The sequence below is a fragment of the Xenopus laevis genome, chromosome 9_10L, assembly GCF_017654675.1.
Source record: "Xenopus laevis strain J_2021 chromosome 9_10L, Xenopus_laevis_v10.1, whole genome shotgun sequence".
NCBI lineage: Eukaryota > Metazoa > Chordata > Amphibia > Anura > Pipidae > Xenopus > Xenopus laevis.
Window position 1 is genome coordinate 7,798,973 of NC_054387.1, and position 23,852 is coordinate 7,822,824.

At 40.6% G+C, this 23,852-nt stretch overlaps 1 protein-coding gene across 3 annotated transcripts in view; it reads left to right on the forward strand.

Annotated features, from left to right (window-relative positions):
• Positions 1–23,852, forward strand: part of slc13a3.L (solute carrier family 13 (sodium-dependent dicarboxylate transporter), member 3 L homeolog) — a 70,515-nt gene that overhangs the window by 20,991 nt on the left and 25,672 nt on the right. The window contains 8 exon segments of one of the 3 annotated variants that reach the window (NM_001092875.1): positions 6,322–6,572; positions 13,378–13,643; positions 14,223–14,386; positions 15,387–15,453; positions 19,972–20,160; positions 20,464–20,589; positions 20,862–20,957; positions 22,489–22,593. In NM_001092875.1, coding sequence (NP_001086344.1) covers positions 6,462–6,572; positions 13,378–13,643; positions 14,223–14,386; positions 15,387–15,453; positions 19,972–20,160; positions 20,464–20,589; positions 20,862–20,957; positions 22,489–22,593 — 1,124 coding nt within the window. In that variant the 5' untranslated portion in view covers positions 6,322–6,461. 3 annotated transcript variants of the gene reach the window in all.

The following is a 23,852-nucleotide window of genomic DNA, read 5'->3' on the forward strand; positions in this document are numbered from 1 at the left end:
TACCAGGGTCGTTTCCCATTAGATGTATTGGGGTTTTCCCCCCTGGTGTTCTATTTTTTGGCAATAATATGTTTAGTTGTAGGATGGCACAAAACTGCACTTCACTCCATAAACTTGATGCAGTAAAAAAGTCACTGAGGGGTTGTTCTGTGACCATATAAAGACACAAGGCTGCAGGCTGAGTTATACAGGGAACTCTGAGTATCACTCATGTATTATAAGGGATAATGTACCCCCTACTGTAAATGATAAGGATATTAGAAGTCACTGAGGGGTTGTTCTGTGACCATATAAAGCACAAGGCTGCAGGCTGAGTTATACAGGGCACTCTGAGTATCACTCATGTATTATAAGGGATAATGTACCCCCTACTGTAAATGATAAGGATATTAGAAGTCACTGAGGGGTTCTGTGACCATATAAAGGCACAAGGCTGCAGGCTGAGTTATACAGGGAACTCTGAGTATCACTCATGTATTATAAGGGATAATGTACCCCCTACTGTAAATGATAAGGATATTAGAAGTCACTGAGGGGTTGTTCTGTGACCATATAAAGCACAAGGCTGCAGGCTGAGTTATACAGGGAACTCTGAGTATCACTCATGTATTATAAGGGATAATGTACCCCCTACTGTAAATGATAAGGATATTAGAAGTCACTGAGGGGTTCTGTGACCATATAAAGGCACAAGGCTGCATGCTGAGTTATACAGGGAACTCTGAGTATCACTCATGTATTATAAGGGATAATGTACCCCCTACTGTAAATGATAAGGATATTAGAAGTCACTGAGGGGTTGTTCTGTGACCATATAAAGCACAAGGCTGCAGGCTGAGTTATACAGGGAACTCTGAGTATCACTCATGTATTATAAGGGATAATGTACCCCTACTGTAAATAAGGATATTCGAAGTCACTGAGGGGTTGTTCTGTGACCATATAAAGGCACAAGGCTGCAGGCTGAGTTATACAGGGAACTCTGAGTATCACTCATGTATTATAAGGGATAATGTACCCCCTACTGTAAATGATAAGGATATTAGAAGTCACTGAGGGGTTGTTCTGTGACCATATAAAGGCACAAGGCTGCAGACTGAGTTATACAGGGAACTCTGAGTATCACTCATGTATTATAAGGGGTAATGTACCCCTACTGTAAATGATAAGGATATTAGAAGTCACTGAGGGGTTGTTCTGTGACCATATAAAGGCACAAGGCTGCAGGCTGAGTTATACAGGGAACTCTGAGTATCACTCATGTATTATAAGGGATAATGTACCCCCTACTGTAAATGATAAGGATATTAGAAGTCACTGAGGGGTTCTGTGACCATATAAAGACACAAGGCTGCATGCTGAGTTATACAGGGAACTCTGAGTATCACTCATGTATTATAAGGGATAATGTACCCCCTACTGTAAATGATAAGGATATTAGAAGTCACTGAGGGGTTGTTCTGTGACCATATAAAGGCACAAGGCTGCAGGCTGAGTTATACAGGGAACTCTGAGTATCACTCATGTATTATAAGGGATAATGTTCCCCCCCAATCAATATTTATTATAGAAATCAAATAAACTGCTTTTGTATTAAACGGGAAGGAAACACTAAAAATGGCATATTTTATATAGTGAACGTATTGCACGAGGCTAAAGTTTGAGCTTGTCAATAGCAGCAATGATCCAGGACTTCAAACTTGTCACAGGGGGTCACCATCTTGGAAAGTGTCTGTGACACTCACATGCTCAGTGGGCTCTGATTGGCTGTTGAGAAGCTAAGCTTAGGGCTCATCACTAATTATCCAGCAGAAAATGAGCTTCCCTGGCTGTAATATAAGCTGATGCTACAGGGCTACTTAAATGTTGCGGGAAAGTCTGTCCCATAATAAGCTGACATGCGAGTTCTTTGGATAGTTTATATTTTGTCGTATAAAACTTTTAGCCCAGCAAATATTTGTAAATCCAGATGATCAGGTTCCTTATCTTTACAGCACAGGGGGGGGAGGGAATAAGAGAATTGCACAAGACTAAAATCAAATAGAGGGGGTTCATGTTCCTGATAAGCCCTTGTCTGTCAGACAATACAGAACAGAATCATTTCATGGACTTTTGTTGCAGAGGGAAACAAATCAGCACAAATAGAGGAATTTGATCGCACAATTACATTTTCCCCATGATTCCGTGCAAGTTATTCCATGACATCGATTTCTGAGAAAGTCCAAAACAAAGATTTTGACTTCTTGTTGCTTGTAATCTACAACACTGATCCGCCCAAATGTTAATCTAAAGCTGGCCATAGACGCAAAGATCCTATCGTACGTATCGAGGATTCGTACGTTTTTCGGATCGTGTGTGTGGAGAGTGCGACATGTTTCGTCCGGTGGAGATTGGTCGTTTGGTCGATCGGACGGGTTTGATTTGACCCGACCGATCCCGCCGGAGCCCATTGCGCATCGTAATCGCATCGTTCAGATTACCCCCTATATAGCCATGCTTGTTAATGGCATATCGGGGAAACAGGGGCGTAACTACAGAGGAAGCAGACCCTGCGGCTGCAGGGGGGCCCAGGTGGTATAGGGGGCCCCATGCGGCCCTACTTAATGAGCAATTTTTAATATATATTGGTAAAACAGGACAACCTCTGAGTGTTTTGGGGGCCTAATATAAATTTGCTGTGGGGCCCAGTAATATCTAGTTACGCCACTGCGGGGAAAGATCCGCTCGTTTGGCGATGTCACCAAACGAGTGGATCTTTGCGTCTATGGCCACCTTTAGAGATTGGTTGAGTTGCTGAGGAATTTGAATTACTGTGCCAAAATGGGGAGTTTTGGAGAGGATGGAAGTCTTCCATCCAATATCTTCTCCGCCATTATTTCTCATTAATGATAACTGGGTTATACACAACCTTGAATGTCTGTGGCCCTTGGATAACCTGTGCAATCTGCCCCCAAACCCTGCATCACATTGTACAACCCCATTATAAAGATTTACTGTCTCCATCTTGTGCCAATGTGTAGAGCGAGGAGACCAGTGGTGTAACTAAATATTACTGGGCCCCAGAACAAATTATTTTTTAGGCTGCTAAAATGTTTAGAGGTTGACCTGTTTTACCAATACTTAATGAAATTGTATATGAATTAGGGCCTCATGGGGCCCCTATACCTCCTGGGCCCTTCTGCAGCCGCAGGGTCTGCTTCCTCTGTAGTTAAACCCCTGGAGAAGACTGCCCTGTTTGATAACAAGAAGCGCCATGATGTTGGAACTAGGGTTGCCACCTTTTCTGGAAAAAATACCGGCCTTCCTATATATTTATCTTTATTCCCTATTAATAACATTGGGATCACTGACCTTCCTATATATTTATCTTTATTCCCTATTAATAACATTGGGATCACTGACCTTCCTATATATTTATCTTTATTCCCTATTAATAACATTGGGATCACTGACCTCCCTATATATTTATCTTTATTCCCTATTAATAACATTGGGATCACTGACCTTCCTATATATTTATCTTTATTCCCTATTAATAACATTGGGATCACTGACCTTCCTATATATTTATCTTTATTCCCTATTAATAACATTGGGATCACTGACCTTCCTATATATTTATCTTTATTCCCTATTAATAACATTGGGATCACTGACCTTCCTATATATTTATCTTTATTCCCTATTAATAACATTGGGATTACTGACCTTCCTATATATTTATCTTTATTTCCTATTAATAACATTGGGATCATATCACTGACCTTCCTATATATTTATCTTTATTCCCTATTAATAACATTGGGATCACTGACCTTCCTATATATTTATCTTTATTCCCTATTAATAACATTGGGATCACTGACCTTCCTATATATTTATCTTTATTCCCTATTAATAACATTGGAATCACTGACCTTCCTATATATTTATCTTTATTCCCTATTAATAACATTGGGATCACTGACCTTCCTATATATTTATCTTTATTCCTATTAATAACATTGGGATCACTGACCTTCCTATATATTTATCTTTATTCCTATTAATAACATTGGGATCACTGACCTTCCTATATATTTATCTTTATTCCCTATTAATAACATTGGGATCGCTGACCTTCCTATATATTTATCATTTTCCCTATTAATAACATTGGGATCGCTGACCTTCCTATATATTTATCATTTTCCCTATTAATAACATTGGGATCACTGACCTTCCTATATATTTATCTTTATTCCCTATTAATAACATTGGGATCACTGACCTTCCTATATATTTATCTTTATTCCCTATTAATAACATTGGGATCACTGACCTTCCTATATATTTATCTTTATTCCCTATTAATAACATTGGGATCGCTGACCTTCCTATATATTTATCATTTTCCCTATTAATAACATTGGGATCAACCATCATTTAGTAAAATACTGACCAGATGGCAACCCTAGTTGTGACTCACTTCTGCCCAGTGAAACTAGCCAGGCTGCTTTATATTTCCAAGTCACTGTCCTGTATCAACATTTACAAGAAAATCTCATATAAACAGTGTAGTCCTCCTCCCCTGCTCTGAAGCCCGGCACTCACTGGCCTCTTGGCTTTATTTCAACGTTAAACGTTTATACGTTTTTAGCCAGAGAACTCCAGGTCCTAAACATTCTGTATAAAAGATCCCTTACCTGTGCTATAAATTGGTCTGTAGTTGGGAATCTGATCACCATACTGCCCTGGCCGGGGCTTAATCCCAGTGGGTGAGCAAGAAATCCCCAGGTCCCCAAGAATTCTGGATAATAGATCCCATTCCTGTGCTATAAATTGGTCTGTAGTTGGGAATCTGATCAGCATACTGCCCTGGCTGGGCCTTTATCCAAGTGGGTGAGGCAGAAAACCCCATGTCTCCAAGAATTCTGGATAATAGATCCAATCCCAGTGGGTGAGCCAGAAAACCCCAGTTCCCCACGAATTCTGGATAATAGAACCCATAGGTCCCCAAGAATTCTGGATAATAGAACCCATACCTATGCTATAAATTGGGCTGTAGTTGTGAATCTGATCATCATACTGCCCTGGCTGAGCTTGAATTCCAGTGGGTGAGCAAGAAATCCCCAGGTCCCCAAGAATTCTGGATCAGAGAACCCATAGGTCCCCAAGAATTCTGGATAATAGAACCCATACCTGTGCTATAAATAAGGCTGTAGTTGGGAATCTGATCATCATACTGCCCTGGCTGAGCTTTAATCCCAGTGGGTGAGCAAGAAATCCCCAGGCCCCCAAGAGTTCTGGATAATAGAACCCATAGGTCCCCAAGAATTCTGGATAATAGATCCCATACCTATGCTATAAATTGGTCTGTAGTTGGGAATCTGATCAGCATACTACTCTGGTTGGGCCTTTATCCCAGTGGGTGAGCCAGAAAACCCCAGTTCCCCAAGAATGCTGGATCAGAGAACCCATAGGTCCCCAAGAATTCTGGATAATAGATCCCATACCTGTGCTATAAAGTGGTCTGTTGTTGGGAATCTGATCACTATACTGTCCTGGCTGAGCTTTAATCCCAGTGGGTGAGTTTGAGGGTTTCCCATGTATCTCTGATCACTGGTGTGGGTAGGGTTGCCACCTGGCTAGTATTTTACTGACCTGACCGGTAAAAATAATGCTTAACCCCAATGTTATTAATAGGGAAAAAAAATCTAAATATACATATAAATCAAAATTTCCAAAAAAGGTGGTGGATGATGGGGCCAGGGTCAGACTGGGTTGGTGGGACAGCCGGTGGGCCTAGGGATACCACCTTTTCTGGAAAAAAATGCAACTTCCTACATATTTATATTTTTTCCCAATTAAGGGTCAGGGCACACGCTCAGATTCGGGGAGACTATTCGCCAGCTAGAATGTAAATCGCCGGCAGGATGGCACTGGGAGCGATTAGTTTCCCGAAGTCGCCCGAAGTTTCCTTGTGAGTCAACTTCAGAAAACGAAGCACTCCGAGTGCCATCCTGCAGGCGATTTACATTCTAGCCGGCGGGGGCAGTTCGGGGAGATTAGTTGCCTCGAAGAAGAGGAGATGTGTCGTCGGGCGACTACCACAAATCGGAGCCCTGACCCTTAAAAACGTCCAAACCAAATACTGGATTACGAAGTTCACCCCCAGCATGCATCTGGGTCCCATGCAGAAACCCTTCAAAGCCCCAGGCCTTATGTAATTAGTGCAAGTTGTTCACAAGCCGCCCGGCTGTCAAGGTGTTAATAGGGCACAGCTAAAACAATGTTATCCTAGAAAATATTTCACTAGACAAAAAAGAAACTGTTGTGATTAGTTTGTGTGTCAATAGGCTGTGGGAGGCGGGTGGAAGAGGACGTGTGATTGGTCGGTCCCCCCTGTCTACTCACACTAATACAAAAGCCTGAGCCGGGAGAGAGAAAGAGGCTGAATCAGTTCCCATTTGTGCTACAGAATGTCTGTCATTGTAGCTCTGGTCAAGAAGCTCTGGTGCATTAGGAAATATATCATTCTCATTGCAACACCGCTGATCCTTCTGCCTGTTCTCTTCACACTGCCCCCCAAGGTAAGCTCTTGTGCAGTAGCACCTGCAGGGTCTCACTTATCAGGGCATGCTGGGAGTTGTAGTTTAACAACAGCTGAGAAAGTACAGGAGCTGAGGTTGTTGGTGTCCTGGTTATAATGTTATGTTGATTATTGTGATCCAACTGTGGACCTGCGAGTGGGTCCTGACTGAGAAGATACTTGGAATGAGATAATAGACCCAAAATACCTGACAGGGAGCAGAGGAAGAAGCTTGTTGAATAGAAGTAGTGGTATAGGGGAACTAGGTGCCTCAATGTAGTTGCTGTAAGTACAATGATTAAGTTGTTGTATTAGTATTGTGTATAGGGACCCTAAGTCCTAGGTTGCACCTTGTTGTGGCATAATAATATAATACTGTATCATAGTTTTGTAGGGCTTCCATTGTACCTTGGTAGACCCCCGCAGAGGCTGAAGGTGCTAAAGGACCAAAGTTATAACTCGCCTATCAATGACTTGAATGAAACCAGTGATCCGCGCAAGGGGGAGTCTAAAGGGGAGTTGGCATGATTCCATATCTCCCCCCAGGAAGAAGCCCCTTAAAGGTGTTGTTCTCCTTTAAATAAGTATGATAAGTATTTTAGTATGATGCAGAAAGTGATATTATGAGACAATTTGTAATTGGTTTTCATTTTTTTATATTTGTGGTTTATGAGTTATTTAATTTGTAATTGGTTTTCATTTTTTATTATTTGTGGTTTTTGAGTTATTTAGCTTTTTATTCAGCCGCTCTCCAGTTTGAAACTTGATCAATCTTGTCTCTAGGGTCCAAATTACCCTAGCAACCATGATTTGAATAATGTGAATGAAAGTGACCCTCGGTTACTTGGCATGGGTGTGGGATTGACCATTAAACAATGACGTGTTTGTGGGTACAGTGCCACAGAAAAGGTTACTGGCATTGTCAAGACCCCATTGGGAAGAATACATCCCTCCTACATGGCACTGGTGACTCCTGTGCCACATTCTGTCAGAGAGAAAATGAATGAAATACCTACATATTGTGTTTACACTGAGTGTTTCAAAAATATAGCAAATGTTTGTTGGTGAATGGGGTCACAAACTGAGCAGACATTGCAGTGCTCCCAGTGCTTTCTATTGACTGGTCTGGAAAGGCCTCATGTGACTAAGGCATTATATTATGCTCTTGTACAATTTACAAAGCACAATTCTTAAAGTTATAAATGAGTAGAAGCCCTTTAAGTTTTCTTTTGGAATAATAAGTAGTTATGTTCTGCTACTATTGTGGTCACTGCTAGATATGTGATCTGCCTACAAAGAATAACTGCAATGATCCCTGTGTGTGATACAGAGATAGAGGAATGCAGAAAATCCCAACTTAAATAAAGAATTTCAAACAATGAATTTGATAACATTAACAAATTATCTGTTGTTGCTGATTGTCGCTGAAGTGACTGAAAAGCATGTCAACGTTTGCATAACGTGGCCAGAAGACAATGGTCAAACCTGCAAACAACCGCATCGAAACCGTAATCAGATCACAGCTAATTTGCATACAATTCACATAGACAAATAGAGAAATAATAGAAATAAGCTGCAAGTCCGAATGTCTGTTGTGATCTAATTGATAGTCTGATTTAACTAAAGTAGCCTGATCAGTCGGGACCTATTTCTATGAAAATAAAGAGGCTAAATAGGAATAATAGGTTATAGTATGGTATGTAACGAAAAGAGAATAAGAGAATAGAGGTGGAGTGAGGAGAGGAAGAAAATAATACTTAGAGTGGGCCCCTGGTCTAAAGGTTTTTGGGTGGGCCCTTGGTCTAAGGCAGGGATCCCCAACCTTTTTCACCCCTGAGCAACATTCAGATGTAAAAAGAGTTGGGGAGCAACATAAGCATGAAAATGTTCCTGGGTGGTGCCAAATAAGCGTTGTGCTTGGCTATTGGTAGCCCTTATGTGGACTGGCAGCCTACAGGAGGTTCTGTTTGGCAGTACATCTGGTTTTTATGCGACCAAAATTTGTCTCCAAGCCTGGAATTGAGAAATAATCACCTGCTTTGAGACCACTGAGAGCAACATGTTACTCACGAGCTACTGGTTGGGGATCACTGGTCTAAGGGTTTTTGGTGGGCACCTGGTGTCCCAGTCAGACTCTTTCAAGGGGACATGATTAGACTTTACAAGTACATTAGAGGACATTATAGACAAATAGCAGGGGGCCTTTTTACCCATAAAGAGAATCACGTACCAGAGGCCTCCCCTTCAGACTAGAGGAAAAGAAGTTTCATTTGAAGCAACGTAGAGGGTTCTTCACAGTCAGGACAGTGAGGTTGTGGAATGCACTGCCGGGTGATGTTGTGATGCTGATTCAGTTAATGACTATAAGAGGGACTTGGATGATTTCTTGGACAGACATAATATTAAAGGCTATTGTGATACTAAGCTCTATAGTTAGTATAGGTATGGGTATATAGAATTTAATTAAAAGTAGGGAGGGGTGTGTGTATGGATGCTGGGTTTTCATTTGGAGGGGTTGGACTTGATGGACTTTGTCTTTTTTCAACCCGATTTAACTATGTAACTATGTAACTATGTACATATGTAACCTTCTAGGGAACTCTGTTCTCCAAAATATCTTTCCTATGAACCTTAAAGGAGAATTAAAGCTTAACAGAGAAGTAGGGTGGAAATGTTGCACATTATATTTATGGCTTCTACATCAGCCCAAGGCCACAATATCCCTTTAGCAGGGAGGATCTCTGCATCTGATGTTGCCCCCTATTGTTTCCCCATCAGGCAGCCTTATATTTGCTTCTTAACAGCAGCCTGGAGCTCACTGAGCACGTGCAGTGTCACTGACAACATCCAAGATGGAGAGCTCCTGTGACTTATTTGTAGGTTTGGATGTTTATATTATAGAGATGGTGAACATTTAGGGCGGTGCAGTAAATTCAGTATTTTAAATACAGAATTTCTAACCAATTGGCTAAGCCAGGACAATATTTGATAATAATTAAGATGTATTTCCCCTCTAAATGTAGTGGGTACACAATATTCAACCGACTATATATACATATCATATTCAAGTGATATTAGAATGTCCCCCTCCTGGGTCCTCTTAACCTCATAAACAATATTTATGAAAATAATCTCTTCTAATCTTCGCTTATCCAATATCCTTAATATATTTGCCTTTAAATCTCATTAAAAGCAGCTGCTGCCAAAACACAAATTAATCCTTTTTTTTTTCCACATCAATGGTAAAAAGTATGTTTGTTCCCCTCCCCCCAAAAAATAAATCCTCCCATAATAATTTTGCAGACTGAAGCAGTGTATGAGTCTAAGCAAATTGATAAATATAAAAATCTTGAAATACGGCCGGCTTTGACCATAGGAGAAGACTTGATAAATCTGCCCCGTGAGTGCAGCGGTGTCAGCCCATTTGAATTTTGGTTGAGTCCCCTGGATTTACATATACAGGTATAGGATCCCTTATCCGGAAACCCGATATCCAGAAAGCTCAGAATTACGGAATGGCTCCCATAGACTCCATTTTATCCAAATAATCCAAATTTTTAAAAATTATTTCCTTTTTCTCTGTAATAATAAAACAGTATCTTGTACTTGATCCCAACTAAGATATAATTAATCCTTATTGGAAGCAAAACCAGACCATTGGGTTTGTTAAATGTTTAAATGAATTTCTAGTAGACTTAAGCTATGAAGACCCAAATTACAGAAAGATCCATTATCTGGAAAACCCCAGGTCCCGAGCATTCTGCATAACAGGTCCCATACCTGTGTGTGTGTGTGTGTATGTATGTGTATATATATATAGATAAATAGATAGATAGATATAACAGAAATGTAGAAAATACCCGCACTCACATGCGTTTTTTTGCCGGGTGCTAGGTCAAATGTAGTTATATATGAAAAAATGGCAGAAAGGACCAGCACTCCGTGTTCCAAAAGAATTCAACGGTTTATTCAAAACTCACAGTGTCTCCAACGTTTCGACCCTCTTTGGGGTCTTTATCAAGGATAAAATGCTGTGTGTTACAAATCTTTAAATACCGACAAACTTGTGGAGGGTTTGTGGGTATTTAAAGATTTGTAACACACAGCATTTTATCCTTGATAAAGACCCCAAAGAGGGTCGAAACGTTGGAGACCACTGTGAGTTTTGAATAAACCGTTGAATTCTTTTGGAACACGGAGTGCTGGTCCTTTCTGCCATTTTTTCATATATATATATATATATATATATATATATATATATATATATATATATATATATATATATATATATATATATATATATATATATATATATATATATATATATATATAATATATATATATATATAATAAATATATATATATATATATATATATATATACTGTATATATATTTTGGGTGCAGGACAGAGCTGAGGATGTGGTTGTTTGGAACTGGTTGTGGTCTTGACATAACTGGGGTGGTCATGGTGTGAAGAGCATGGTCATGTTTAGAAATTACCTTTGTGAAGTCAGCATCCTCAAAATCTTCATTATTCTCCACCTATGGACTCTAGTTAAACATCAGTTGGCCAAGCAGCCAGTTAGGTCGGATACAAGAGTCTACTGGATTTATATATACCTATTGGGTGCAGAATGGAGCTGAGTATGTGGATGGTTGGGGTGTAGCTGGTTGTGGTCTTGGCATAACTGGGGTGGTCATGGTATGAAGAGCACGGCCACTTTTAGAAATGACCTTTGTGAGGTCAACAACCTCAAAATCTGCATTTTTCTCCACCTTTGGACTCTAGTTAGACATCAGTTGACCAAGCAGCAAGTTAGGTGGGATGCAAGAGTCTATTGGATTTATATATATATATATATATATATATATACATATTGGGTGTAAAATGGAGTTGAGAATGTGGTTGGTTGTGGTGTAACTGGTTGTAATCAGGGCATAACTGGGGCGGTCATGGTGTAAAGGGCATGGCCACAAATGTCATTTTTTCTCCTCCTATGAACTCTAGTTAGATATCAGTTGGCCAAGCAGCCAGTTGGGTGGCATGCAAGAACTGTACTTGCCGAGTGTAAGTAGCAAGTCAATGGAAATGAGTATTAATGCCAAGTTGCATCTGCAGTGGGGTATAAAATACAGCGTGCAAATGCCAGTAAAAGTACTGATTCTTGTACCATATTCCCAAAATCCTTTTGTGCCATCAGCCGTGCATTAAGCAGTCACAGGGCAGCCAGGTACAAAACCACACAACTTTCCTATCATTCTGTGCTTATAATTTCCCATTCTGAAATTGCCCTGTGTTCTGTAATATATAATCTTACACAGCCGGTATCTTATGCAACAAAAACAAATGGATTGAGATCCTTGCAGCGGCATTCTACGGAGACCAGCCAATGGAAAAGTACAGAGTTTATAACTCATCTCTATATTACTGGGACAGGGGTCACACGTGGGTCTCCATTTATATTAACCCACACTCTGTTGATTTATAAAGTGGGTTAATCTTCACTTTATCTTTCTTTAGGTCAAGGGCCACTCAGTCACCTGATAAACCTGTTTGATGAAACACTCATCTATCCCTGTACAGGCGGCCGTGCAATAAACACTTCAGATACTTCCCAGTGCAAACAATAACAGGGACTATAAAGCTGGGCCTACATAGTAAGATCCCTAGACCCATGCTTGCATTATAATGGGGACCGTTTCAGTGGGTTCATTATTTTCAATGTATATCTGTCTGATTTCTGGCCATATATCAATAAGAAAGGACCACCCGAGGCCCCTCCAAACAACTTCAGTGGTTTGATAAGCCACCAAATAAATCTGGAGGGGCCATCACCCTGTGTATGGTCAACATAAAAGCACCAAGCCTCAGTTTGAGGATAAAAGGGTACATTTGCTTTGGGTCCTCCTTAGGGTAAGGGCACATGGGAAGAATCGGGGAGATTTAGTCGCCTGGCGACTAATCGCCTCTTCTTCTGGGCAACAATCTCCCCAATCTGCCTTTCGCTACCTTACCGCCGGCTATAATGAGAAATCGCCAGCGATCCAAAGTCGCCCGAAGTTGCCTCACGAGGAAACTCATGAAAAGAACCAATTTCATATCCAGTTTTAGGAGCTGGGGGTTTGTTGACTTCCCCTCCGTCATTGGACTCCAAAAATTAGATGATAGTAAGGAAATGTGTGATGCATTAGGGAATGGTCTTTGATCCATAGTTCAGAGTTGACGACCCATTTGGATTTTGTGAGAGTCCCTGTTTTTTTAAATATTGGGTGCAGGACAGAGCTGAGGATGTGGTTGGTTGGGTTGTAACTGGTTGTGATCACAGCATAAATGGAGCGGTCATGGTATAACGGCATGACCACAGTTTGGTTGAGTTGTAACTGGTTGTGATCACAGCATAAATGGAGCGGTCATGGTATAACGGCATGACCACAGTTTGGTTGGGTTGTAACTGGTTGTGATCACAGCATAAGTGGAGCGGTCATGGTATAACGGCATGACCACAGTTTGAGTATATAAGTGAGCATTTGCCTTGGATCCTGTAAGGGCCTCTCAGTCCACAACTTCGGATAGGTACCAATTTCATATCCAGTTTGGGAGTTTGCTGATTATGAACTTCTCCTTTCTCCAAAGATGAGACGATAGGGTCTTGTAATAAGATGGTTCATGAGAAACTTGACCCTGCAAAGATCTCCGTCCCAGTTTTCTCACATTGTTCTTCCCTGAATGCTTTACACTTTGAAATTAATTTTACCTTGCTTAGTTTTCATACCAAAATAATGGCACTTTGACTTTCAACTGCAGGAAGGAAAATGTCTCTATGTGGTTCTGCTGATGGCCTTCTACTGGTGCACAGAAGCTTTACCTCTGGCCGTCACGGCATTGCTTCCAATTGTCCTCTTCCCGCTAATGGGGATCCTGCCCTCCAGCAAAGTCTGCCCTCAGTACTTTCTAGATACCAACTTTCTGTTTCTCAGTGGCCTCCTTATGGCAGCAGCCATAGAAGAGTGGAACCTACATCGCAGAATTGCTCTGAAAGTCCTCTTGCTAATAGGGGTGCAACCAGCGAGGTAATGTAGTACTTTAGTGGCTATAAAAATGCATTGTATAGACACATGAAGACGTTTCATCATGTATAGCATGGTACGCCAAATTGAACTCAGAAATATCTTCAAAGGGAAAGTATCGCCAAACTGGTAGATGTCCAAGGTACAATGTATTGGCTGCAAAGAAAAGACCATCAAATAGCAGTTTTATTGGAGGGAATCACATTAGCAGCAAAGCTTGGTTAGATAAACTGGTTGACCCAAAACCCATATGAGCTGCAGGGTTGGGCGGCACCCTTATCTGTGCAGTATGGGTGTTTGGGTGTCCTTTGCTGATTTAAGACAGCTCTTAGCCTTCAACATGTTGGAACCTCCTGGGTGTGGTGGGTTAGGGTGATCTAGTAAAATGACTAGAGGTTCAGGCCCGGCTCTAAATAATGCCATTGGTGTGTTTGTTGGAGGGATAGACATATCTGGTTGCTGACAGTTGCGGTTCAAATGCCAGTTTGTGCCAATTTTGCCATTTGGCTTCCCATCTTAGATTGCTTTAAACATTCTGTGTCCATCATGAGCCAAAACTCACTGTCATTTCATGCTTTCCAGACTTATTCTAGGGATGATGATGACCACAGCCTTCCTCTCTATGTGGCTGAGTAACACGGCCTCCACGGCTATGATGCTTCCTATTGCCAATGCTATCCTCAAAAGCCTGTATGGGGAAAGAATTAGCAAGGAAAAGGGACTGAATAATAATTGCGACAGCACAGGTAACTGTACAGAATGTATTATAAGGGATAATGTACCCCCTATTGTATATGATAAGGATACTAGAAGTCACTGAGGGCTTCTGTGACCATATTAAGGCACACAACTGCAGGCTGAGTTATACAGGGAACTCTGAGTATCACTCATGTATTATAAGGGATAATGTACCCCCTACTGTAAATGATAAGGATATTAGAAGTCACTGGGGGGTTGTTCTGTGACCATATAAAGGCACAAGGCTGCAGGCTGAGTTATACAAGGAACTCTCAGTATCACTCATGTATTATAAGGGATAATGTACCCCCTACTGTAAATGATAAGGATATTAGAAGTCACTGAGGGGTTCTGTGACCATATAAAGACACAAGGCTGCAGGCTGAGTTATACAGGGAACTCTGAGTATCACTCATGTATTATAAGGGATAATGTACCCCCTACTGTAAATGATAAGGATATTAGAAGTCACTGAAGGGTTATGTGACCATATAAAGGCACAAGGCTGCAGGCTGAGTTATACAGGGAACTCTGAGTATCACTCATGTATTATAAGGGATAATGTACCCCCTACTGTAAATGATAAGGATATTAGAAGTCACTGAGGGGTTGTTCTGTGACCATATAAAGGCACAAGGCTGCAGGCTGAGTTATACAGGGAACTCTGAGTATCACTCATGTATTATAAGGGATAATGTACCTCCTACTGTAAATGATAAGGATATTAGAAGTCACTGAAAAATACTGTTCTTTTATACAGGCCTTAAATGTTAAAGGTGACCTCTAATATCAATATTATTATATCATACATTAAGGGTACATTGTATGACGCAAATGACATCACTAGGCACCATTTATAAGGATGTTTCTGCCAATATTAGTTGTATTCTAACGAGGGTGTTTATATATTTAGATATAATCAGAAAGCATGAAATCTCTGAGCTGGGATGCTGGTACTTCTGGTGACATTTAAGAGGTTGATTTTTTTTTGTGTGTGTGTTTTTCAAGCCTCCATTCAAGAGAAAGGTCTCCATCCTGTTCCAACTGAAATGCAACTATTGGCAGCCAGTGAAGAGTAAGTATTATATTTATGTGTACAACAAAGGTTACCGTTTATTCTCCTTCTTTTACAATATTTAGCTACATTATTATTATTATTTATTGTTTTTATAAGTGCTTTAAAACTGAGGATCACAGGGTAGAGTCCTGCACGGGTCCATTTTTTGGGACCCGTACCCGTAACCTGCAATCCGCACCCCGCATTCTTACCCGCTTCCCGACCCGCAAGTACCTTATCCGCAACCCGGACCCGAGACCCGCTGACCATCAAGAATCAGGAAGTGCTGTCATTGTAAACCGGAAGTGACGTCATCAGAAGTAGACGTGACCAGAAAAAAGGAGTGATTGAGAAGACCCATGCCCCGCAGAACCGCCGACCCGCGTCTATACCCGCACTCGGAACTTCTACCCGCAACCCGCAGGGTACCGCAGGTTTTTGCGGGTGACCCGCAGGTACCCGACCCGCTGCAGGACTCTATCACAGGGCTGACCAGTAGCAGGTGACTTGTTAGAAAGCAAACATCTGATTGGTTGCTAGATCTGCTGCAGACCTGTGCCGTTTTATTTTTATTAAAGGGGAAGTTTAGTTGTCGGTTAAAATAAGTGCTGGCGGAAGTAAATAATATTTCAGAAAACAGGTCTTCATTTTGGTTTTTTTTTTGCAGTTTTTAAATGATTTTTATTGCTTATTATATGTGTTCCTATTCATCCTTAAGGGCAGAGACACACGCTCAGAATCGGGGAGATTTAGTCGCCGGCTATTAATCGCCTCTTCTTCAGCGACTAGTCTCCCCGAACTGCCTGCCGTCGGCTAGAATGTAAATTGCTGGGGGGGATGGCACTCTAAGCATTTCATTTTCCAAAGTTTCCCGAAGTTTCCTCGTGAGGCAACCTTGAAGCACTCAGAGTGCCATCCCACCGGCAATTTACATTCTAGCCGACGGGAGGCAGTTCAGGGAGTTTAGTCGCCCGAAGAAGAGGAGATTTGTCGCCGGGCAACTAATCTCCCCTGAAACTGAGCGTGTGTCTTTGCCATAAAGGGGTGGTTCACCTTTCAGTTAACTTTTAGTATGTTATAGAATGGCTAATCCTAAGCAACTTTTCAATTGGTCTTCATTATTTTTAATAGTTTTATTTTAATATTTCCCTTCTTCTTCTCACTAGTTCCAGCTTTCAATTGTGGGTCACTTATAAAATTGCTTTAGAATGCCATTGTCCATATCATACAAAAAGTTTGCTATCAGCTGAACTTCCCATTTAAGAGAAATGAGAGTGAGTCACTTGTGGCCCCGGTCTGACTAATACAATTCTTGGAAAAAAGTATAAAAGTTGTGTAACTGTGAATTCCGGCTTATGTTTTCTGATCTGTATACATCACCATGTGGATAAGACAGGAAAGCAAAACAAAGGACAACTGGCCAGTCATTACCAGCCTTGCTGACATTTAGGGGCAAATCTATCAAGGGTCAAATTGGTCAAAACTGTCAAATTCGACTAGGGAATTATTCAAATTCGATTCGAGGCTTTTAAAAAATTTTAATTCAATTTTCAAGATTTATCATACTCTGGCCCTTTAAAAACTCGAATTTGACTATTTGCCACCTAAAACCTGCTGAATTGTTGTTTAAGTCAACTGAAGAGACCCAGATGTTATGTTTTGGGTAGCCGAGGATGAGTAAAGTATAACAGTGCTTTATTAGCAGAGTCATGCAGGCATTACACAACAGTAAGCTTTCACTTTCAAGCTGACAGATAAGTATGAGCACAGTGACATCTACAGGCCATTTGTATAAACACCACATATTCCCCTATAGTAGGAAAGCATTTGGACAACTATAATAAACAGCAACAATTAAACAGTATGCATTTTAAAACAATATTATACATTCTTCACATAACAAAGTCCTTAGTCTATGCAGGTAGTTTTCTGATTATCTCAGTGTGCCTTATAGGTTCACTTTCTTCAGGCCTATTGCAGTTGACATCAGGAGTAGGAAAATGTCCTTCATCAAATTGAGCTTCTCCAAAGTCATATCTAAAAGGAGCAAGACGACTTGCATTCCATATGCAACCATCAGACAGTTCATACGGTGTATGGTCCTCGCTGTCGTCTCACTTCAAGTGGTGTAGTAAATTTAGATTGTCCTTGTCTCAGTATTCCTGGTTTCTTAATTCTGACTAACGATCCAGGTTGAAAGTGTACTTCTCTTGCACCACGTTTTCTGTCAGTATAAGACTTGTTGACGTTTCACAATGTCAGCAGTAGATGATTTTGTAGGCACCGTATTTTGTAGAGGTTTGATGTCTGCAACATGTAACTTAGTGCGCATTTGTCTGCCATGTAATAATTCAGCAGGAGATGATTGGGTTGTTGCATGGCACATTGCTCTGTAGTTATGTAGGAACTGTGTTGTAAATACTTTTCAAGATTTCCCAGTAAGATTTGCTGTCTGTAGTGCTTCTTTCAGACTTCTGTTGAATCGCTCGATTTCTACATTTGCTTATGGGTAATACACTGAAGATTTCCTATGCACAATATTCCTCTCTCTCAGAAAGGACTGAAACTCATATGAGACAAAATGTGGTCCGTTGTCTGATATTAACTCCTTTGGATTACCTTCTCTGCTGAAGACAGAAATGTTATTACTGTAGCTGATTTTATACGAGAAACAAATGTAATTTCAGGCCATTTATTGTAATAGTCTATCAAGTTTATAGCAAATCTACAATCTATAGGAGCATCTGTAAAAGGACCGACAAAATCGGTGGTGAAATTTTAGACACAGGCTGTGTGGCAGGCACTGGTGCTGTAGTAATGAGACCATCAACTAATTGTAGGTTTAATGCAGCAAAGAGATTCCTTCCAAGTATAGCAGTTCCCTTATTCACAATGTAAAAGTCACATTTTGTATTTGATTTTTTTGATTCAAATTGTACAGTCACTGGAAGGCAACCGAGCACAGGGATTGGATCCTTTAAACTTAAAGGGATACTGTCATGGGAAAAAAAATAGTAATAGATTTAGTCGCCTGGTGGCTAATCGCCTCTTCTTCTGGGTGACAATCTCCTCGAACTGCTTTTCCTTGTCTTCCCGCCGGCTATTGCTTCGTTTTCCAAAGTCGCCCGAAGTTGCCTCACGAGGACCCTTCGGAAAACGAAGCGCCGTGAGTGCCGTCCCGCTGGCAATTTTTCATTATAGTCGGCAGGAAAGCAGTTCGGGGAGATTGACGCCCAGAAGAAGAGGCGATTAGCCGCCAGGTGACTAAATCTCCCCGAATCACCCCGTGTGACCTTACCCTAAATCCATCAGGACCCCACAACAAAGGAATGGTATCTCTGCAAACTGCCGGGCCTTTCTTTACTTGTCCTTGTAGTCCCTTTAGATAAGAAACAGGTAACAATAAAGAAGTGTTTGTGTCCAGAATAACAACACGTTATTAAAAGATTAACAAAGAATGTGGCTTTAAGGCTATTAACTGCACAAACAGGCCGTCCTCTTATTACCCACGAGGTTGGGAAGATTAAATGGAATTCTTCAACAGCCTGTTTTCATACAAGGATGTGATACACGCTCCCTACTAGTTGTTGGTTGTGTACAGCTCCCAGAATGCTCCGAAACCACCTTCATGGTACCTTTGGCCTCCAGACTGGTTGATGGAATACTATGTAGCCTCACATGTCACAATTCACAGATAAAATAAAGGGATCCATGGAAGAGAACGTTGCGCTGAGAAAATTAGCTCTGGCATTTTAAGTGCATAAACAGTGAGCGTTTATGAAACAAAAGTGCCAAACAAATTATTGTGATTTCAAGTATATTTATACACTATACACTATCTATATGCATATCCTGCTTCTGGTTGGGATGCTGGTGTTTTTACTTCTACATCATCTTAAGAGCTGCACATGTAACTACTGCACATGTAACTATTGCATTTTTGCTGTACTGTGTCCATGAAGTTGGGCTTGATGGCCATGTTGTCCTACAGACACCATCTTCTCTACTCTGATCAGATTGTCTTGATGTCTCCATCTTGCTTTACTGACACATCCTATAACCTCTTGCCTTACTGTAACCATCTTGCTTTACTGTCAGTGGCTTGCCTACTGCAACTTTCTTGCCTCCAATCACCATCTTGCTCTACTTTGGCCATCTTGTCCCATCATCTTTATCTTGTTCTTCTGTAATCACCTTGCTCTACTGTCACTGTTTTGCCTACTGTAATCGTCTTGCCTCCAATTGCCATATTTCTCTACTTTGGCCATCTTGTCCCATCATCTCTATCCCATCATCTCTATCTTGTTCTTCTGTAATCACCTTGCTCTACTGTCTTGTAACCATCAGGCTTCCATGGAAATGATAGGAGTTCTGGTTCAACAGCAATTGAAGACCCATCCCTCCTTTATATAAATAATGGGGTTCTACCTATTTTGCCCACAGTCCCACCACCAAGTTGTGGTGTGCAGAAGACACCATGCCATTCCTGCCCATAACCATTTCTCATTTTAACTCCATGTTCTTTTTTATGTTTAGAAGTAAGGATCTTCCAGAGAAGATAGAAATCCCAGTCGAGACACACCCTGAACTACAGAAAGAAAAGGAATACCAGAACAAGATCTGGAAAGCTTTTCTTATCTCCATCCCATACTCGGCCAGTATTGGTGGGACAGCTACTTTGACCGGGACAGCACCCAACCTTATTCTTCTTGGACAACTAAAGAGGTAAATCTATAAGGTTATGCACATGGATCCCCAGCCTTACTACCAAGAATATGAATATCTATGGCAACAGAATAAAAAATGTTCTTCCCTAATTAATCTCCCAACTGACCAGTAGACCTTTCCCCTTGAACCTCACCCTAACAGCCAAGCCCACTGCCTAACAGACCAGTAGACCTTTCCCCTTGAACCTCACCCTAACAGCCAAGCCCACTGCCTAACAAAGAACATTTATTTCTATATGCATATGAGTTGGGGTTGCCATGGTGGTGTTTCCTTCACAAATCTAGATTTGTCCTTCTACAGCTTTTTTCCAGAATGTGACGTTGTAAATTTCGGTTCTTGGTTTGCCTTTGCCTTCCCACTGATGGTTTTATTTCTCATTGTTGGATGGTTGTGGATCTCAATCCTACATGGAGCCATAAGCCTAAGGTAAGTTACTCCCTATGTCACATTTATTTTGGACATTATTTGGCCATGATGGGTTGAATTGTCCATCTGTTTGGGAACGCTTATTGGGCACAAGGGGATGGCTCTGAGCAAGGGCAAGATCACGTCTGTTTTTAAATGAATTCTTCAGGAGACTGGTTTAGTTGCTAGGGAGTTACAGGTTTGGAGATATGGTTGCACTTAGAAAGATTCTTAGATTTCTATAAATACTTGTTCAGAGATCTCCAATTTCTGTTTTCCCACCTAATGACCAGCTGCAAAAGGAAAAAGAAATCCGAAATCAGATCAGACGCAGAGACCAAGGCAAAAGACGTCATACAGGAAGATTATCGCAAACTGGGCCCCACCAAGTGAGTATTTCAGGCAGGGTTCCATCTTTAGTCTTTGCATTGCTCATAGGAACTGACTGTGACTTGTCATTGAATAATGTATCGATTACTAATTCCAGTAAGATCTTTGAACCTATGACAATTTATTATACCAGGGATTATGTGGAGTTGATAGGATCAATGTATAATTCTAGCAACCAATCAGAAGGTAGCATTTACTGCTCCCTGCTAAAGGGCAGATAATGGTAACTATGGGTTGCTATAGATTTTGGCAAATGTTGTGCCTTTTATGATGTGACCCTGTCTTCATCATTTATGAGGTCCAAGAAAAGGTACAGGTATGGGACCTGTTATCCAGAATGCTCAGGACCTGGGGTTTTCCAGATAGGGAATCTTTCCATATTTTGGATCTCCATACATTAAGGGGCAGCTTTATGATCGATTGAGCTGTGTTTACCATGAAAAGAGAGTTTTTTTTTTTTTATAATAAATCTAGAAATTTTCTAGATTTATTATACCCTGGAAATAGCTTGAATCAGAAAATACACCATTTAAAATTTGTCGAGGTCATGTAGAAGACAATGGCAGCGGTCCCTTGAACCATCTGAAGATGTTAATAGCCTTCATGATGTTCCAGGATTTTGTCCAAAAACTCGATTAATTCGAGTGTTCAGGTTGTTAACCCAGAGTTCTTTCCACTCAAGTTTTTTCTTAAATAAGATACCATTCAAGTTGTGAGTTCATTCAAGGTAAATAAATAAATAACCCCCTTAGTGTACTTAGTTAATTTATAACATGAAATAAACCCAATAGGCTGGTTATTATATCTTAGTTGGGATCAAGTACAAGCGACTGTTTTATTATTACAGAGAAAAAGGAAATAATTGGGAGACGGCCTTTCCGTAGTTCAGAGCTTTCTGGATAACTGGTTTCCAGATAATGGATCCCATAGCTATATCGGGATGTGCTCTGTCCAACGGCATCTGAGCACCATTTGTAGATGTTCCGCAAGTTAGACCAAATTTAGCTACACCTGCATTGTTTGGAACTGAATTTTAAAGAAGATGGAAGGCAGTTTATTGCCAATAGATTAGCTTCAATAGCACAAGCTATAACACTATATTTATTCTGCAGAATGTTTTACCATACCTGAGTAAAAGACTCTAGAAACTCTCTGTTTGTTTAGGATAGCAGCTGCCATATTAGCTTGGTGTGACATCACTTCCTGCCTGAGTCTCTCCCTGCTCCCTTATAGCTCTGGGCTCAAATTACAGCAGGGAGGGAGAGAGAGAGGTACAAACTGAGCATGCTCAAGCCCTAGCCCTGGAGGTTTAAGCTGAAAACAGGAAGTCTGATACAGAAGCCCATGAGTACACAATAGAAGGAAAGAAATGTGATGTTTGTTTTCACAGAGCACTCAGAGCAGCATTACTTTGAGGGGGTTACTGGTATATTCATATAGACCTTTCTGATAAAGCTTACTTAGTTTTAGCCTTTCCTTCTCCTTTAAGAGCTAAGTATCTGCTTTCTGATGGTCACATTTATGCTTCAGTTTTGCAGAAAAAGCCGTTTTCTTCTTCTTCTGCCTGTTTGCCATATTGCTGTTCACTCGTGATCCAAAGTTTATACCTGGCTGGGCCTCTGCATTCACTCCGGGGTAAGAGATTCCTCTATTTCATGTTAATAACAGCTGCATTTCACTTTATAGCCCTGTGTCCATGTTTAAATACTATTTTTTTTTTAATTACAATTTGTCCATGGAATTGCTATTGAAAGCAGTAGGTGTCTTCCCTCTGCACTGCTGGTTCCGACTGAACAGCAAAGGAATCGATTGCTTAATGCCACTATATTAGGGATGCACAGAATCCAGGATTTGGTTCGGGATTTAGCCTTTTTTAGCAGGATTCGGCCGAATCGTTCTGCCCGACCGAACCCTAATTTGCATATGTAAGGCAGGAGGGAAATCGCATGACTTTTTGTCACAAAAGAATTCGTGAAAGATTCGGGCGAATATCGAACCGAAGGATTCAGGGGTTCGGCCGAATCCAAAATAGTGGATTTGGTGCGGCACTATATACATTTAGGTTAACTTAAAGATGAACCACCCCTTTAACTTACAGTATGTTATAGAATGGCCAATCATAAGCAACTTTTCAATTGGTCTTCATTGTAGATTTTTAGTTATTTTCTTCTAACTCTTTCCAGCTTTCAAATGGGGGTCACTGACCCATCTAAAAAAGACAAATGCTCTGTAAGGCTACAATTTAGGGGGTTATTTATCAAAGTCTGAATTTATCTCAATATTTTCTGCTACAAACTACGATCAAATCTGCTCAGGTTTTTTATGCTTATTTAACACATTTTTCCAAAAATGTCGGGAAAAAAATTGGATCTTCACAATTTTATTTTGATTTTTCTTCCGATTTTCACAATCGGATTTTTCACCCGAAAACTCTGATTTTTGTCTGAAAACTTCGGGGTGTTGCACAAAACCCAGCGCACATCAAATATCATTGGGATTTCTCCCATTGACTTATATGCAACCTCGGTCTGAGATGCCAGATTTTCAGATTCTGACTTTTCCATCCTCTGGGTTTAATAAATTCTGAAAAATTCTTGATTTTTTGAAAGTCAGATTTTATAAAAAAAAATAATTTTTCGTGATTTATGCATTCGGAGTTTAGTAAATAACCCCCTTACTGTTATTGCTGCTTTTTATTGCTGCTTTTTATTACTCCTCTTTCTATTCATATTCCAGTCTCTTGCTCAAATCAGTGCCTGGTTGCTAAGGTAATTTGAACCCTAGCAACCAGATGGCTGAAATTGCAAACTGGAGAGCTGCTGAATAAAAAGCTAAATAAGTCAAAAACCACAAATAATAAAAAATGGAAACCAATTACAAATGGTCTCAGAATA